The sequence below is a fragment of the Pelodiscus sinensis genome, chromosome 2 (assembly GCF_049634645.1).
Source record: "Pelodiscus sinensis isolate JC-2024 chromosome 2, ASM4963464v1, whole genome shotgun sequence".
NCBI lineage: Eukaryota > Metazoa > Chordata > Testudines > Trionychidae > Pelodiscus > Pelodiscus sinensis.
The window spans coordinates 75,214,005-75,231,267 of NC_134712.1; the positions used below are offsets into that span (position 1 = coordinate 75,214,005).

General features: G+C 41.1%; 1 protein-coding gene across 5 annotated transcripts in view; it reads left to right on the plus strand.

The window, feature by feature from the left end:
• The window catches only part of CDH2 (cadherin 2), a 176,671-nt gene that overhangs the window by 114,461 nt on the left and 44,947 nt on the right, over positions 1-17,263 (plus strand). For all 5 annotated transcript variants that reach the window (XM_075920791.1, XM_075920792.1, XM_075920793.1 and 2 more), the window contains 5 exons: positions 5,598-5,824; positions 7,817-7,963; positions 9,065-9,220; positions 14,264-14,408; positions 16,535-16,707. In XM_075920791.1, the coding sequence (XP_075776906.1) occupies positions 5,598-5,824; positions 7,817-7,963; positions 9,065-9,220; positions 14,264-14,408; positions 16,535-16,707 (848 nt within the window). The remainder of the gene's footprint in view (positions 1-5,597; positions 5,825-7,816; positions 7,964-9,064; positions 9,221-14,263; positions 14,409-16,534; positions 16,708-17,263) is intronic.

A 17,263-nucleotide genomic window follows, 5' to 3' on the forward strand; every position in this document is an offset into this window, starting at 1 on the left:
TGTCAATAAATAAATAAATTAATAAAGAACAATAAAAGACTATATGAACATCTGGTATTTTTCTTGGCACTGAAACAACAATATGCAGTAAAAATATAGCTGAGAAATCTTTTTAAAGTGAAATATATCCTTTATGTATTTTTGAAAGGAACTTTATTTTGGAAATATGCATCCCTTTCAAGATGTTTGGAACATGATTAGTACCAGCACTGTCTATTCTCAATGAAAAATGTTTCCTTGCTACTTCTACAAAAACTCACTTCAAATTAGCATCGAAAGCAAATAATTAGGTTTCCATCTTTGTTGATACCAGTTGAGCACTGAAAAATTAAACAAACTAAGCTGAATCAAATTTACAAGACAGTTAGCCATATAGTTGGGGGAATGGTAGCTACTGCTCAACCTGTACTCTGTCAAAGTAATTTAATTATGAACAGTTATACTTCTCTGTAATTTGTTAATATGTGTTCTTTGCAGATGGAGAATAATTCTGCCAGGGCACTGACAATTTTATACATTTTTAGCAGTGTGCTGTCAAAAGACAGCCATTTTCATTGAACCTTAGAACGTATAGTTGCCTGGAGGAAGAATATCAATGAACCAGGTAGTATCTTTATTTTTTTATTTTTTAAAAAGTTATTAGGATCTATATGAGAGAAGGTCTGGTGAAAATCTTTAAATTTCTTATGAATTTTAGTATATAATTTTGGAAGCATAAAACTACTAATAATACTTTTAAAAATATTTTTTCATATAATTATATCTTAATAGTTCTTCTGAACCATGTTCACTGCACTGTTCATTTTAAATCTTACCTTTAAAAAAGGAAAAAAGAAATCAAGTTACAATTTACATTAATTGCCAGCTCCCTCCCACCCCCACATTTATCAGGAGTTGCAGGCTGGAGAGTGGGCCACAAGACTGTCATAACCGAGAGGATCTCCCGGAATAGGATCATTTTACTAATTGTTCTTGCATACCTAGAATTTGCAGGATATGCCGGTTGAACCGTAGAGATACTTTGATTGGCTGCAGAGGGAGCACACGCCTCTCTGTCTACATTGTGTGCAGTCAGCACACTTCTCACTTCACATGCCCTTGCTTTATGTGCATGTCACTTCAGTAATATTGCTAGGATAAAACCTATGTGGACAGAAACCAGTGAGCAACGGTAAATAAAATGTCTTGCGGGCCACACATAAAATCCCAATGGGACGCATGTGACCTGCTTGCCACAGGTTGCCCCTCATTGAGTTAGATCATGCCCCCAAGATTCACAGGTGAATATTCCTTTCCCCTGCAACAGGAGTCTTCTCTGAAGTAGGGTTCCAGGAAGTAGCCACAGCTGGTGGGGTGGTAAGGCTGACAAAGCCCCATGGGTCATGTATACAGTTCTGATTCCTTGCTGATCCTTTCAAACTGAACTGTTTTTAACAGAATGTCTTGCAAGGCTCCCTGCTTACTAGACTGCATAAAGACATGCTTCTAGTTACCCGGTCTATCTTCTACCCCATTCTGTTTGGTTGCTCATCTCCTTCTCTGAAATTATTTAAAAAATCATTGAGAAGGTCCTCCCATAGTTTTACTGTCCACAGAGCCATTCAGCTGATCTGATTATTTCTAAATAGGATTCACAGCTGCTCTTAATGGCATTCTCTAAAACAAAATGTGAAATACTGTTAATTTACTCGAATGCTGTTTTGAGGATATTGCAATAGTGTGGTGTTGCATTCTGGTTAGAAGGTCAGAACATTGATGTATGTTTAATTAAACTTTAATGATTTCTTTATAATGATAGAGTTGCGGTACCCAGTTATTTTACTTGATTTAGAAGACATGTATTTTTTTTTCAGCCAGGTGTTACAATACAGAATATGACTTTGCCTTGGTAAATTGGGTCAAGTAGTAGGGATAAGGAAATAGGAAGGTATTGGTGGGCTCAGACCTAGAAGGGGCTCCTCCACATGTGGTTTTCCTTGTTCTTATGTGTAATTGGGGATATGTTGCCCCGTGATATTACCCCTTCCTCCTAAAGAGCTCTATTTGTAAATCTGTGGCTTAACGTGAAAGAAGGGGTTGGCTGTATCTTATGAAATAGGTACGACTTAGTACATACAGACCCAGGGTATGTCTACATTGCATTCCTCTTTCAAGAGAGGAATGCAAATGCAGCTGAGTGAAATTGCAAATGAAGCATGGATTTGAATTTCCCGTGCTTCATTTGCATAATTGCATCCGGGAGCTATTTCAAAATACCCTATTTCAAAAAAAGAAATGCTGTCTAGATGCGGTTATTTCGAAAGAAAACCCTTCTTTCGAAATTACCCTTAAACCTCATTTTATAAGGAGTAAGGGTAATTTCGAAAGAAGAGTTTTCTTTTGAAATAACCACATCTAGACAGCGTTTCTTTTTTCGAAATAGGGTATTTCGAAATAGCTCCCGGATGCGATTATGCAAATGAAGCACGGGAAATTCAAATCCATGCTTCATTTGCAATTTCACTCAGCTGCATTTGCATTCCTCTCTCGAAAGAGGAATGCAGTGTAGACATACCCCCAGGGAACTTACTAGAAAAAATCAGTGAAGTCCTAAGATGTATGAAGTGTAGGATCTCTGCAGCAGCATTGTCAAAGAGCCAGATAAGGAAAGCAGGAGCCAGCAGTGCAGAGATTCAGAGCTTCTGCATATAGATAGCTTTGTCGTTCCCCAGATTCTGTGACATCTGCCAGGCGTGATGGCCGCTAAAAAAACGGACACGCTTATCGGGGGGGGCAGGGCTGGCCAGGAGGGGCGCAAGAAGCAGAGCTGGCGGGGAAGGCGGGGGCCGTGGGGCTAGACAGGAGAAGTGGGGGGCGGGAAGCAGGGCTGACAGGGGTGGAGGTTGTCCAGGGGCCGTGGTGCTGGCCGGCAGGAAGAGGGGGCGGGAAGCAGAGCTGGGGGGAGGGGTTTGGGGGCTGTGGGGCTGGAGGGGAGGATGGGGGGCCCAGAGGAAGGGGAGCAGGAAGCAGAGTTGGGGGGAGGGGATTGGGGCCGTGGGGCTGGAGGGGAGGATGGGGGGGACAGAAGAAGAGGGGGCAGGAAGCAGACTTGGTGAGGGGAGGGAGTGCAGCCACTGGCTGCAGCTGGAGTCCTTCCGGCCGTACCCCCAGCTGGCACTCCCTTTACTTGCCAGCAGAAGCCGGGCGGGGGCAGATGGTGCAAATACCAGATTGTCTGGTAGAAAACCGGACACCTGGCAACCCTAATGGCCATTCATGTGCCTTTTTCCTTGAAGAAAATTAACCTTGCCCCCAATTGAATGGTGTGGGAACTTCATGAATTATTCCTCAAACAGATTCTCCCCCCTCCCCAAACAACCCAAGCAGATTTAACTGCCGGAACGGGTGATGGAGACCTATGTTCCATCACAGCTAACTGCCCATTCTTGTTTAATTTTCCTTCAGAGAGCAGCTGCGTTAACATTTCTGTTGAATTTTCTGGTTTTTGAAAAAACATCATGAGGAGTCGGGGGGGGGGGGGTGCGTAGAAGGTCAAAGGGAAGCATGTGGGACACCCTGAATAATACAAAAGGATTAGTGAGAGAACTAATTTTATGTCATTTGAATGTCCATCCCAGTCCTTGGGAGTTCAAGTACCGAAAATTATAATCTTTTCTTCTGACAACTCTACTATAGTTACTGTCTTTTTTTTTTTTTAAATAATGTGGTGCAGAATTTAGCAGAGATTTCTTTTAAGAGGGACATTCAGATTTTTGGAGTCGTGTCGTCTGTGCACCGTTCATTTCAGTGTCTAGTTGAGCACTAACATGTGGCACAGGGACAGGATTCAACTTTTCACTATCTACATTTCAGCTCAACCTTCCTAATAATCCTTACACTTATGTTGCTCTTACATTCTAAAGGTCTCAAGATGATCTGAAAATATTAAAAGAAAATTATCAGTTATAAAGCCAGATTTCCATCTGATGTAGGGATATTAATTGAATAGTCGATTAATCTCATGCATTTTTATCGGTTAGTTGACTATTCTATAGTATCCGGAGACAAGGCCGGCAGCCAGCGCACTCCATCCCCAATCCCGAGGAGCCTCCTGCCACTCTGTGCTGCTCCCTCTGTATCAGAGGCATCAGCATGGGATGCCAGGTGGGAGCTGGTCCACGAGGGGAGCCAGTTTAAAAAAACAGTTACCCTCATGGACTGGCTGGCTGCCTGTTGCCTCACACAGCACAGCATGGGGTGGCGGCAGCCCCTGTCTGGGGAGCGTGGGGCGGTTACAGAACTGAGCCGGGCCGCCTGCCCACCTGGCTTCTTTAAATGCAAAGCCACAGCAGGGATAGGTCTTGGACATGCTGTGAGCCAGGACTGAGTTGGGCTGCTGGCTACCCTGCTAAAAATGTATGTGCAAAGAGAGGGGGAGGAAATGTGTGTAGTCTATAGCATTAACCTATAAGCTTTTGCTTATCGGTTAATAAACTACACTATGTACTTTACTTACTATTGTTACAAGTAACACTGAAAATAACTAGAAATGAAGATGATCACATCTTCAGTTGTACTTTTACAGTATTGTATGTATATTGTTTTACTAATTCTCTCTAAATCATTTACATGCAGTAGCTTTTAGTTTACTTTCTGAAATTGACTGGATTTAAGGTGAATTGCGTCCATTTTTGTGAAATAAGTGTATTCTTCTTCTTCTTCTTATTATTATTATTATTCCCCTTTTACAAATGGGGAAACTGAAACAGTAATACAGCATGTCAGCGGCAGACACAGGAATAGAAAGTAGGTCTAATACCATGTGTTGGGAACTGACCTCTGTGCTGTTACTTCCTTCACTGCTGTTAGCACTGGAGGTGCTGAATCTATATCAAGTTTGTTGTGATGATTGCCACGTATTAAAAATGTCCAGGGCATTTTTTTTCAGTCCATGATAGCAGTTTGACTACTTTCATCCCACTCCATCCTTTTCTATAATTTTAGGTGTCCATAATAGGAACAACAAAATGCATGTGCTTTTTGCACTTATTTTGTTATTCTCTGTAGAAAGTTTAATGGGGTTGCAGTGAAATCTGACTAACTCTGGATATGAAAAAGGCATGTCCTTTCTTAAAAAAAAAGATTCCCTTTGACACTAGTTCCTCTGTGTTAGAGCCCCAAGGTTTCTTTTTATTCCCCTATTACCTTTAATTTCCTTTAGATCAGCTACAACATACCCTTATTAGTGATAGTGATTTCAGTCAAGGTCAGAGATTGGGGGCTGTATTAGTTCTGCTCCTGTGTAAAAGGGGTGTTGGTTGTGGAGCACAAGATCTTTGTAGTGGAAGACAGGCAGTCAGACTGGGGAAAGGAGCTTAGTCTTCCTTCTCTGAAAGATGCCACTATTGTATGGGCTGAGCCATAAAATTCATAGTATTAATTCCCAAATAATGTGTGCACTTAACATATAATGGCAGGGAGTTTATTGTGACTGCAACAAATAGTCTTTTAAGACACAGGTTTTTGTTCTTGACCGTCTCAAACCAGCTCATGACTGAATTTAAGCGGGCTCTGTCTCTTGCAATTCTTACCTCCATGATGGTGTTTGTGTTTTACAGTGGGGTTTAGAAGCTGTGATGAAAAGAGAAAAATACAGTTTGAAAGCAGCGCACCAGCAGACTTTAGAGTACATGACGATGGTGTGGTATATGCAGCAAGAAGCTTTCAGCTTTCTGTGGAGCCCACAGAATTCGTCGTCTACGCTCAAGACAAGGAAACCCAGCAACAGTGGCAAGTGGTAGTGAAGCTCAGCTCTGAGCCAGCATTTACAGAGCATTCAGTGAAGGTAAAACATTTGCCTTTGGAAATGTCTCTGACAGTAGGTTTTAGACTATATCTGTCACTCACCTCCACATCTGACTTTCTGCTTTTGACATACATAAATAATTAATTGTAAAGCTTTACAAATAATGTTCCATAATCTATTGTTTTGTAGTCCTGCTAAAGTCATGGAAACCTGGATCTTTAAACAGATCCAGAAATCCTTTGTATTTGAACATTTTGTTTGTACAGTTTGAGATTTGTACCTGAATTTTAATTGGAAGTGGTCATTTCTTTATTTTAAATAATTGCTTGAGAGCACTGCAGTATTTATTCAAGCAGTTAAATTTAACCACAAAATAAGCAATTCAGTGCTAGAATCCATCAGTCAAGATTAGTCTGGAGCTGTAGATTTACCACAATAGTAGGAAAGCATTCATGGCATAGAGTATTGGGTTTGTATTGTCCCTTAGTAATCAAATTGGGGGCTGTAAATTATTTATGATTCCAGCATTACTTTTAGGAAAGATAGTCTCCCTCTGGTGGAAACCAATATAAGCCAAGCCAAAGTAACACAAAATTGAACCTGCCAATATGCAATTAACCTAATATACTCACTGTAGTAAAATATTATGTGATAATTATGCTACCCTCACCCCTTTCACTACTGCCTGCTTTTTACATCCCTTTACAAAGCATCTTTTAAAAAATTAAATACTCTTCATAGCTTGATATAGCCATTGTAAAATAATACAAATCAAAGACTTATGTATAGCTTGCATTAGGTTATGCTGAATATCTTTCTAAGACAAGCAATTGTTGTGAGGTTTTGAGACATTTAAGGACAAGTTTTAATAAAGAAGCATGTAGTGTCTGATATTAAATAAGCACCCTGGCTAGTCTGGTGCTACTCGCTGATAAGCACTATTCAGAGGGAGTGAGAATAGCAGAAACTGGCTTTCAGTTTGCACCTGTGATTTTTCACCTCTGACACATTTAGAAACAACTATTTTTTCTCCAAAGAATGTATTTTTTGGAGGGGGAGAGAATCTTCCTGACCAGACTAGCATGTCTGTGTGCACATATGCATCAAGAGCTAACTGCTGAAATAACTGCAGATGTAGAAAGGAATATAAAGGAAATGTTGACACCCAGCAGAGATTAATGTCCACTGTGCAAAGTGGGTCATCTACAACATCCATCATGGGTGACACAGGTTTAAAATAATTACAGCATTAATTCTATGCGATTTAATAAGGTCATAAATATTTCAGACATTCCTTACCAGTATGTATTAAACTTTTCTTAGAACTCAAATTATATTTTTGCAAACCCAGATCTCAATTTAATATACAGTAGCACATTACCTGAACTGTAGTTCCAATTAATGAGATTTTAAAGGCATCCTATTAAAATGCGTGCACAATATAACTACTATCCAGCTGGAATATAGAAAGTGCAAAGTCATTTACACAGCAGTACCAGATAATAAATTGCTTATCATTCCAGCTTATCTCCAAGTGGCATGATGAAGAATAAAGGAATTGCCATTATTTCCAAGGATAAATTAATAATCTTATTTATTTCCATACTGTACTGAAAATTCAATAAATAGCTTAATGAACATGGAATGAAGATAGGGTTGCCAGTTGTCCAGTATTGAACCGGACAGCCCGGTATTTGCACCTCTCATCCAATAAAAAATTTCAGAAAATACTGGACATTTAAAATGTCCGGTATTTTTTGTTTCTCAAGGCCCGGCTCGAGCACCCCACGGAAGGCCATGTGGGACAAGCTGGCTGGGGCGGAAGGAGGCGGGAGCAGCCTGGGAATTAAAGGGGCCACAATTGCATTTCAGCCCTGGTCCCTTCCCCCCCAGCTTTTTGGGGGGTGGGAGGGCGGTATTTTTTGTGAATCCATCTGGCAACCCTAAATGAAGAGTGCATGTCAGGCAGTATGAAAACTATTCTTCAGTATAACATCTTTACTAATTCTTATTCTAATATATGTTTGTAAGGATCAGAAGAAAATTGAAGAAATAGTATTTCCACGGCAACAACATAAGCACAGCAGTCATCTGCAGAGACAGAAGAGAGACTGGGTCATCCCTCCAATCAATTTACCAGAAAACTCCAGAGGGCCTTTTCCTCAGGAATTAGTTAGGGTAAGGCAATTAACAGAGAAGGCCGGGTATGATTTCAGAATTCCTTGGATGTCAGTTTCTAGTGTCATTGATCATCATTCTGCTTATTGAAGATTAAAGGACCAAATTCTGTTGACACCTGTACATCGGATATTGGAACTAGTTCTGTGAGCTATGAGCTCTTTTTATTCTTACATATCCCAAAGTAAATTTAAATCTAGACACCAATTGCCCTGAAGTAGAGGGAACCTCTACTGATGCAAAAGATGGCAGTTGTGACTCAGCCAGTTCTGCTGCTTCCTGCACTAGAATCTCCCCACTTGTGTGTTTGGGTCTGTGTTTGAGAGGTGGAGAGAGAGAGAGAGGCATGTCAGAGGAGGGAAATAAGGGAAAGGACATGGTTGATTGAAGCTACATTGCCACACAGGAAGTAGGCATCTATCACCAGGCATTCCTGCACCAGAGATGGGGGAGTAGGTATTCCACTAGTGTTCCCACACATCCAGTTTACTGGAGGTGGGGATAAGATGTGGGGGGGGCGAGTGCCAGAGTAACATAAACATGGCTCCACCCTATTTGTGCATTTGCAATTCACTTTCTTAAAGGTGTAGAAAAAGCTGCTAGTGAACAGACTGTACAATCAATTTCTACTTTATTTGTTAGCGGAAAACTCGGTTCAGAGTTCAGTATTTCTTCTGCAGTAACCATGTGTTCACAAGGATAAATGGTTGCAATACTATCAAGTATTATGAAAGAAATGTGGAATGCTGAACACAGATCTTGAAAGGTAAAATGAAAGAGACTATCTTGCAGTATATTTTAGTGTTCAGAAATCTTGTGCAATAGATTTGAGGGAAAGAGCATCTAATTGTTGTTTAGTAATATAATTCACCCCCTTGTGGGGGAAGAAAGTACAGAAGGGTCACATTACACTTCTGAAAATTTCAGACACGGATTTTCAGACCGTGTATTGTAAAATATTGAAAGTCTATTAGTGTTCATGCCTCTGCCATTATTGTCTTGTAAATATAATTAAATGAATGACAATCTACTGTTCTTCACTCTAAATTTTAGTTTCTTGTTCTGTTTAACTTACATAAGCCTCATCTTCTTGACACTTAGATTAGGTCTGATCGCGATAAAAGTCTTTCGCTGAGGTACAGTGTTACTGGACCAGGAGCTGACCAACCTCCAACTGGAATCTTCATCATCAATCCAATCTCAGGTCAACTGTCAGTGACGAAACCTTTAGATCGGGAGCAGATAGCTTCATTTCATGTAAGATTTTAATTTGCCATAAACCAGATTATCAAATCAAAGAGTAACATCTGCTTCAAATTTGATTTGTGCATCTGGCACAATTTTCTACAAGATGTGGTTTAAAGAGTTTATACGGATTGGAATTTATATTTATTCTACTTATTATACGTAATACAGGGAACTCCTCACATGTTTAAACAGCTTAACAAATGTGATTTACTGTATTTAGATAATTAAAAAAGGCTGAAATGTGAATGCTGTAGTTTGTTTTTCTGATTTATGCCATTGATTACAAATTCCACCGTATCGTTTGCCAGAAGTTTATTTTTAATATAACACCCTAACTTGCACATAATTATACTGGAATTGCAGCTGCTAAAATGTAAGAAATGGATGGGAAGAAAAGCTACCAGTTTTCGTTTTCAGGGCATATCTAAGCATTTTAATGGAATTATAATTGTAAATTAGGTCTCTCTGTTTATGAAAGCTATGTTCTTTGTTCTAAAGAAATTGCAAAGTAGACCAAATATTTCTGCAGCCCTAATAGAAAAAAAAAGTTTGATTGCAGAGCAGGAAACCAAGTTTTGACCTGAAATGGGCCTCCATTTGAAATGATAGGGGGAAAGAGAGAGTTCCTGGAGAGAATTTCCAGAGTAAAATAGCTATAGTGAACAATTCATCTGAGGAGCAAGTGTAACCCTGCTTCCTGGACAGAGGATTTGGCAGTTGTCATTCATGGAGTTTAACCATATTAGGTTGAAGCAGTTCTAAAATTCATCAGATTTTACCAAGAATTTGAATTTACCAATATAATTTGTTTTAGCTCTTTCCTTTTCAGTTACAGCTTTTAAGTATTATTGTCTAAGGAATTTTCTGACAATCTTTAAGACAGCGTTTCTCGAAGTGGACCATGGGTCCACTTTGAGAGAGCTGCTAACTGACCGCTCCAGTTTGTTTACTTAACGACTCCGCAGCCACGGAGCTTCGCAGCTCCCATTGGCTGCGGTTTGCTGTTTGCAGCCAAAGGGAGCCACAGAAAGCAGCAGCTTGGATCACGCTGATTTCCGCAGCAACTCTTGGCTGCAAACAGTGAACTGAAGCTAGCGGGAGCTGTGAGGGCCATTAAGGGTATGTCTAGACTACTTTCCTTTTTTGGTAAAGGGATGTAAATTGGGCGTGTCGATATTGCAAATGAAGCCAGGATTTAAATTTCCTGTGTTTCATTTGCATAATGGCGGCTGCTGCTTTTTTTTAAAATGTTTTTTTTTTTTTTTAAAAAAACCGGCAGTTTAGACAGGAATCTTTCGAAAATAAAACCCTTTTGAAAAAGATTCTGTACTTCTCAAAAAATGAGGTTTACAGGATCTTTCGAAAAAGGGTTTTATTTTCGAAAGATTCCCGTCTAAACTGCCGTTTTTGTTTGTTTTTTGAAAAAGCCCTGTTTTGACAAAAGCGGCAGATGCCATTATGCAAATGAAGGGCGGGATATTTAAATCCCAGCTTCATTTGCAATATCGAAATGCCTAATTTACATCCCTTTACAAAAAATAAGGAATGTAGTCTAGATGCAGCCTAGGTAAACAAACTGGAGTGACCCATTAGTACGCCCAGTTTGAGAAGCACTGCTCTAAGACAGGGCTAATCAACTGTGGATGCCCCGAGGGCCACAACGATACTCTCAGCACATGCCAAGGGCCACAACTTAAATGTGGTTGCATATGTATGCAAATATGTATGCAAATATATATGCAAATAGCTTCTTGCACCCTGAAGCAAGAGGCATGAATACAAAGCACTTCCCAACAATGCCCCAGCACTCCCGGCGCCTTCTCCTTGGGGGCTAGAAATGCCGACACCCTGTACCCAGCTGTTCCAGCCAGCCCATCCGCTTGTATCTTTCAATGCTTGCCCCACTTGGGAGGCTCTTCACCTGGAGCATATTCCCAGTGGAGGCCATGTTCAAAGCATCCCATCCGCAGGCCACATGTTGAGCTCTGCGTAAACCCAAACCACACCGTGGGCTGCAAACAAACGGCTGTGCGCCGCCACGTGTTGAGTAGCCCTGCTTTAAGACAGAATTTCCGGAACATGGTAGACAAATCTCACTCCTTGTGTCCTATAACTCTGTGTCAAAACAACTTCTGAGCTACATTTACATGTTTTTGCCTCCCAGATCTCCACTTCAGGATGCATTTAGCATTTACACCAATGGAGCTGCTCCGATACAGCTCCAATACTGTAGCACTTCTGGTGGAAACAGTCTTAAGCCTACAGGAAAGTGCTGTCCCAGGGTGTGTCTACACAGCAAAGTTATTTTGGAATAGCTGCCGTTATTCCAAAATAGCTATGCGAGCGTCTACATGGCAATTCCATTGTTTCAAAATAATTTTGAAATAACAGATGGCTTATTCCGACTTCTGTAAACCTCATTCTACGAAGAATAACACCTATTCCAAAATAGCTATTTTGAAATAAGGTGCGTGTAGACGCTTCACTTCTGTTATTTTGAAGTAGCCCCCCACCAGGGCCATTCTAAGTTATTCCTCTTGGGGCTGTAAATTGAGAGAGCACATCTACATTAGGCTGCCTTGGACTAATTTGGAGGCTTCCCTGCAGTGTAGACATGGTATTTTGAAATAAGCTATTTCGGAATAACTATACTAGAGGGCTACGTCTACACTGGCCCCTTTTCCGGAAGGGGCATGTAAATTTCACCTATCGTCGTAGGGAAATGCGCGGGGGATTTAAATATCCCCCGCGGCATTTAAATAAAAATGTCCGCCACTTTTTTCCGGCTTTTAAAAAAGCCGGAAAAGAGCGTCTATACTGGCCCCGATCCTCCGGAAAAAGCCCCCTTTTCCGGAGGCTCTTATTCCTACTTTGAAGGAATTAAGTTTATTCCGACTTAGTAGGAATAAGAGCCTCCGGAAAAGGGGGCTTTTTCCGGAGGATCGGGGCCAGTGTAGACGCTCTTTTCCGGCTTTTTTAAAAGCCGGAAAAAAGCGGCGGACATTTTTATTTAAATGCCGCGGGGGATATTTAAATCCCCCGCGCATTTCCCTACGACGATAGGTGAAATTTACATGCCCCTTCCGGAAAAGGGGCCAGTGTAGACGTAGCCGAGTAGTTTATTCCAAAATAACTGTGTAGTGTAGACATAGCCCCATTGTCTTAATAAGTCTTGCCTCCATGAAAGGTGGTAGCTGTGTCAGCAGGGAAGCTCTCCTGTGGACATAGCACTGACTGTATTAGCTTCTTTAAGGTATATTGAGTAGGACTCCCAAATATCACTTAGGAAGAATTAGACATAAACTTTAGACTGTTGAATTTTCAATTGTTAAGTGAGAACAATTTTTGCCATACCCTGCCAGCAAAATTAAATAGATACAGGCAGTCCCCGGGTTACGTCAGTCCGACTTATGTCGGACCCCTAGTTATGAACTGGGGGGGGGGCCCTAGTGTGAGGTGCCTCCCCCACTGTCGCCCCCTCTGGCGGCACGGGGGGCACTTCCCCCCAGCAGACCAGGGAGAGGCAGAGCTAGTGCACCCCCCCCCCCCCCCAGCAGAATAGGGAGATGCACCGCGGTCCCGCCGCCCACGTCCTCTGTGGCGAGAAAAGCCACTCCGCGTCTCCCTGGTCTGCTGGGGGGGGACGCATCTAGTGCGTCCTCCCCACCCCCCAGCAGACCAAGCTTTTCTCGCCGACGCCTGGGGTAGAGCAGCTGGGGGGTTGCTGGGTTGGTCCCACAGCGCCGAGGTGCGGCACTACTGGACCAATCCAGCAGCACCCCAGCTGCTCTGCCCCAGGTGTTCCCAAGTCAGCCGCTGCTGAAACTGACCAGCGGCTGACTACAGGAAGCCCTAGGCAGAGCAACTCTGCCCCGGGCTTCCTGGAATCAGCCGCTGATCAGTTTCAGCAGCGGCTGACTTGGGGACACCTGGGGTAGAGCAGCTGGGGCACTGCCGGGTTGGTCCCCGCAGCGCCGACGTGCAGCGCTGCGGGGACCTATCCAGTAGCGCCCCAGCTGCTCTGTCCCAGGCGTCCAGATTCAGCCGCTGTTGAAACTGATCAGCGGCTGATTCCAGGAAGCCCGGGGCAGAGCAGCTCTGCCTAGGGCTTCCTGTAGTCAGCCGCTGATCAGTTTCAGCAGCGGCTGACTTGGGAACACCTGGGGCAGAGCAGCTGGGGTGCTGCCGGGTTGGTTCAGTAGCGCCGAGGAGCGGCACTGCGGGACCAACCCAGCAGCACCCCAGCTGCTCTGCCCCAGGCGTGTCCGATTCAGCCGCTGCTGGTCAGTTTCAACAGCGGCTGAATCTGGATGCCAGTTCCGACTTACATACAAATTCAACTTAAGAACAAACCTACAGTCCCTATCTTGTACGTAACCCGGGGACTGCCTGTACTCGTCTTTTTTAGATTGTAAGTTAAGAATATTCTCTTTTCCTTTGATATATTCTTACAACACAGTTTACATAATACCATTCCAGAATTTACAAAAATGAAGCAATACTTGTTCCAGATGGATCACCAACAAACATTTTCTGATGGACAGAAGATCTCCATGTAGAATAGTTCAGGACATTTTCCACTAGCAGTCAGGGTTAAGAAGTACAAAAGCCTGTAAAACGTTCTATAGTATTATTATTCCAAAAGTAATTCAGGATCCTTAAATTAATTAGGCCTTGGGCATTCTGAAACCTGCCCTTCATAAATCTATCTCCTCTGGGTAAACTATTGAGACTATTTTTTCTTTCTCAACGCAAGACATTTCCAGAAGGAAAAAGGACCTTCAAAAATAGAAAATAAAAAGAAATTAGTATCTATCCTTAAATTTAATAAGCTCCTTTTGCCCTCAGTTACATGTGTTTTGCCCGTTTAATTCAGGCTCCACAGACTCCCCTTAAGTAAACTGAAAATTGAGTCTTCAAGATAGGGAAGTAATAAGATACTGAAATATTTCAGGGTAAAATGGTTAGTGTACAATTTCTTGTCTTCTGTACTAATGTGCATGTATGTTCAGATGTTTTGTAAGCTCACATAATTACCAATGACTTTTGCAGCTGAGAGCACATGCAGTGGATGTAAATGGAAACCAGGTGGAGAATCCTATTGATATTGTCATTAATGTTATTGATATGAATGACAATAGGCCTGAGTTCTTACACCAGGTCTGGAATGGGACAGTCCCTGAAGGATCAAAGCCAGGTAAAAGCAGGCTTTCTGTGTAAAAATAGTTTGTTTGGTTGGTTGTTTTAATTTCAGAGAAAAATACATTTAGAAGTAATAATGGTTTTGAAAGATGCATCAACAAAAACTTCAGGATGCTATATTGTCATTATCCCTAATTTGTAATTTTTATTTTTGGATGATAAAAATTAATTTAACAGAAAAAAGCATTACACGTGTTAGGGAATGAGTGAGAGACAATGCAGAAAAGGAAAATGGAGAAAGAAATATTGTATTTGGACAACAACCAAATATTTACATTATGGTATCCCCCATTCAAGTTTGGAATAATCTGACAAATAAGGAAGGCCAAATAACTGTTTTGCAATTTATTGTGGAAGATTAGCATGTTTCTAGGTAACTGATTAGTGATCTTTTAGTATGCCCCTTCCTGTAATAAAATTTTTCCCCTGACTAGTCAGGTTTTGAGCAAAGAGAACTCCATGGGATTAAAAATAAAACTAAAAGGTGTACAGATTTACAATAATGACACTGTATTTGGTAGTGGAAAAAATTGTTTGTTTTATCTTCTGTTTATCCTGTGACAGTTTTGAGTATTTATACACCCTGAAGATTTTTGTGTATTATATTCTAGCAGCCTACACAAGTGTCCTTTTCAAAGGCAGTAACTGCAAGAAACCAGTGACTCGGTGTCTAGGAAAAAAAAAACCTCAACGTTTTTTAAAAAAAAAATCTACAATAGTTTTCTTGATTAAAAAAGAAACACCATGTAATAACCTCAGAGAGTTTATAACATTACATATAAATTTTGAGATTATTCTCTGTTTTATATATAAAGTAACTATATGTAATATAATATGTATTGCATAGTAGATTGTGATCTATGTGATACAATTTATTTAGGTCAAGACTGAGAAAAACAAGAGTCTAAAATTAGCATCTCTAATAGATGCAGTCATGCAATTGACAGAGAACAAGTGCAATTGTCAACTGCATGTCATTAAGGGTACGTCTAGACTACAGGCTTTTTTGGACAGAGGCTTTGTCAACAGATACTGTCGACAAAGCCTCTGTTGAAAAAGAGCGTATAGACTACAGCCAGCTCTGTTGACAAAACAAGCCACTTCTTTGACAGTCTAGACGCTCTCTTTTGAAAAAGCACAGTATGGCTGCAATAGCGCCTTTTTCCGACGTAACTGTCGAAAAAAGGCGTTATTCCTCGTAGAATGAGGTTTACTGCCGTCGACAAAACTGCTTTCTGTCGACTTACTGTCAACAGTACTTGGTGGTAGTGTAGATGCAGGTATAGTTTTGTTGACAAAAGTCCACTTTTGTCAACAAAACCTTGTAGTCTAGATGCACTCTAATTACAGGATTGGGGCATGTATATGCATATGATAGGCCTAGATGTAAATCTCAGTAATACTGGAAAAAATTGGATTTGGAATCAATCTGCACAGCTTCAGGCTTTCTTCAGAACCAGAATTATGTGTTTGAACAACATCAAAGTTGGAAGAAGTTGAGATTTACATGTGGATACAAATTTTGTGGAAAAAACCTTTTTCTTTGCACTCCAAGGATTTTTTAGGACAACTGACATGCCCCACTGTTTCTTTGAAGACCTATTATGCCAAGTTCTTGAACCAACATGATTTTAAAACCGTCATGGTTGCAAAGGCAAAAGAAATTCTATCTAGAAAAGCCTTTATTTTGATTTTTTTGTTGTTACATTGATTCTCATACACAGTTAACATATACACCACATTTTAAAATTCAACCTGTTTTTACTATCGTAAGTTTCATTTCGCCCAGCAATTGAGCTTGCTATTTAAACTTTAGAGCCTTCATTGTTAATTAAATGTGTTTATGGTAGAACTGTAGCATTTGATTACCTTTTGGAGCTTTTTCCAGTAATAAGCAATTTTGATACTGTATAAACACCAGTGTTGTTATCTTGTATTATGTGCTCAATTGCTTCATTAATCCTGGGACTTAGGCCTATTCCATTTCCTTTGGTTAAAGGAAAGAATGTGTAATGTTTATCAAAAGAAGTCAATGTTTTGACCATTATTTGTGCTTGGAAATGACCTTGTGTAATTCAAGCAAACTGTTTATTTAATACTAATTATTTATTGTGCTGTTAGGAACCTACGTAATGACTGTCACTGCTATTGATGCTGATGATCCCAATGCACTGAATGGGATGCTGAGATATAGAATCTTGTCGCAGGCCCCAAGCACCCCCTCACCGAATATGTTTACAATCAACAATGAGACTGGTGACATTATCACAGTAGCAGCTGGACTTGATAGAGAGGTAAGGCAGACCTGAACTTTATAGGTTATATTGTTTTAAAAGCTGTCTGTTTACACATTTTTTTTTTTCAAATGTAATCTTTTTCCTGGCGCAGCACTGCCCAACCAGCGCTCCCTTATGGCTGCTTTGATACTGTATAAACACCAGTCCTAAGATTTGAAAACCAGGAATTTGGCAAATATCTTAGGGGTAAAGGATATTATTAGAGTTTAGTTTTGTGTGTAACCCTTCTGCCAGGAAGCACTGGCAGCAGCCAGGGCTGGGTTCAATATCTAGGGGTTCCTCTTCATCCATCCCACACAGAACTGGCTTGAGCCCCCACCCAATAGCCTGGGAAATTCACGTACCCCTGGGTGCCTCCGAGAGGCAATGTTTCCCCACTTGCAAGCACGGAGTCTGAGTGTAAGAAAGAAACTTTTAATGAAAGAGGGAGAGAAATAACGTGGCATTAACGTGGGAAAACACCACAAACAGGCTACGTCTACACTGGCATGAATTTCCGAAAATGCTTTTAACGGAAAAGTTGTCTGTTAAAAGCATTTTCGGAAAAGCACGC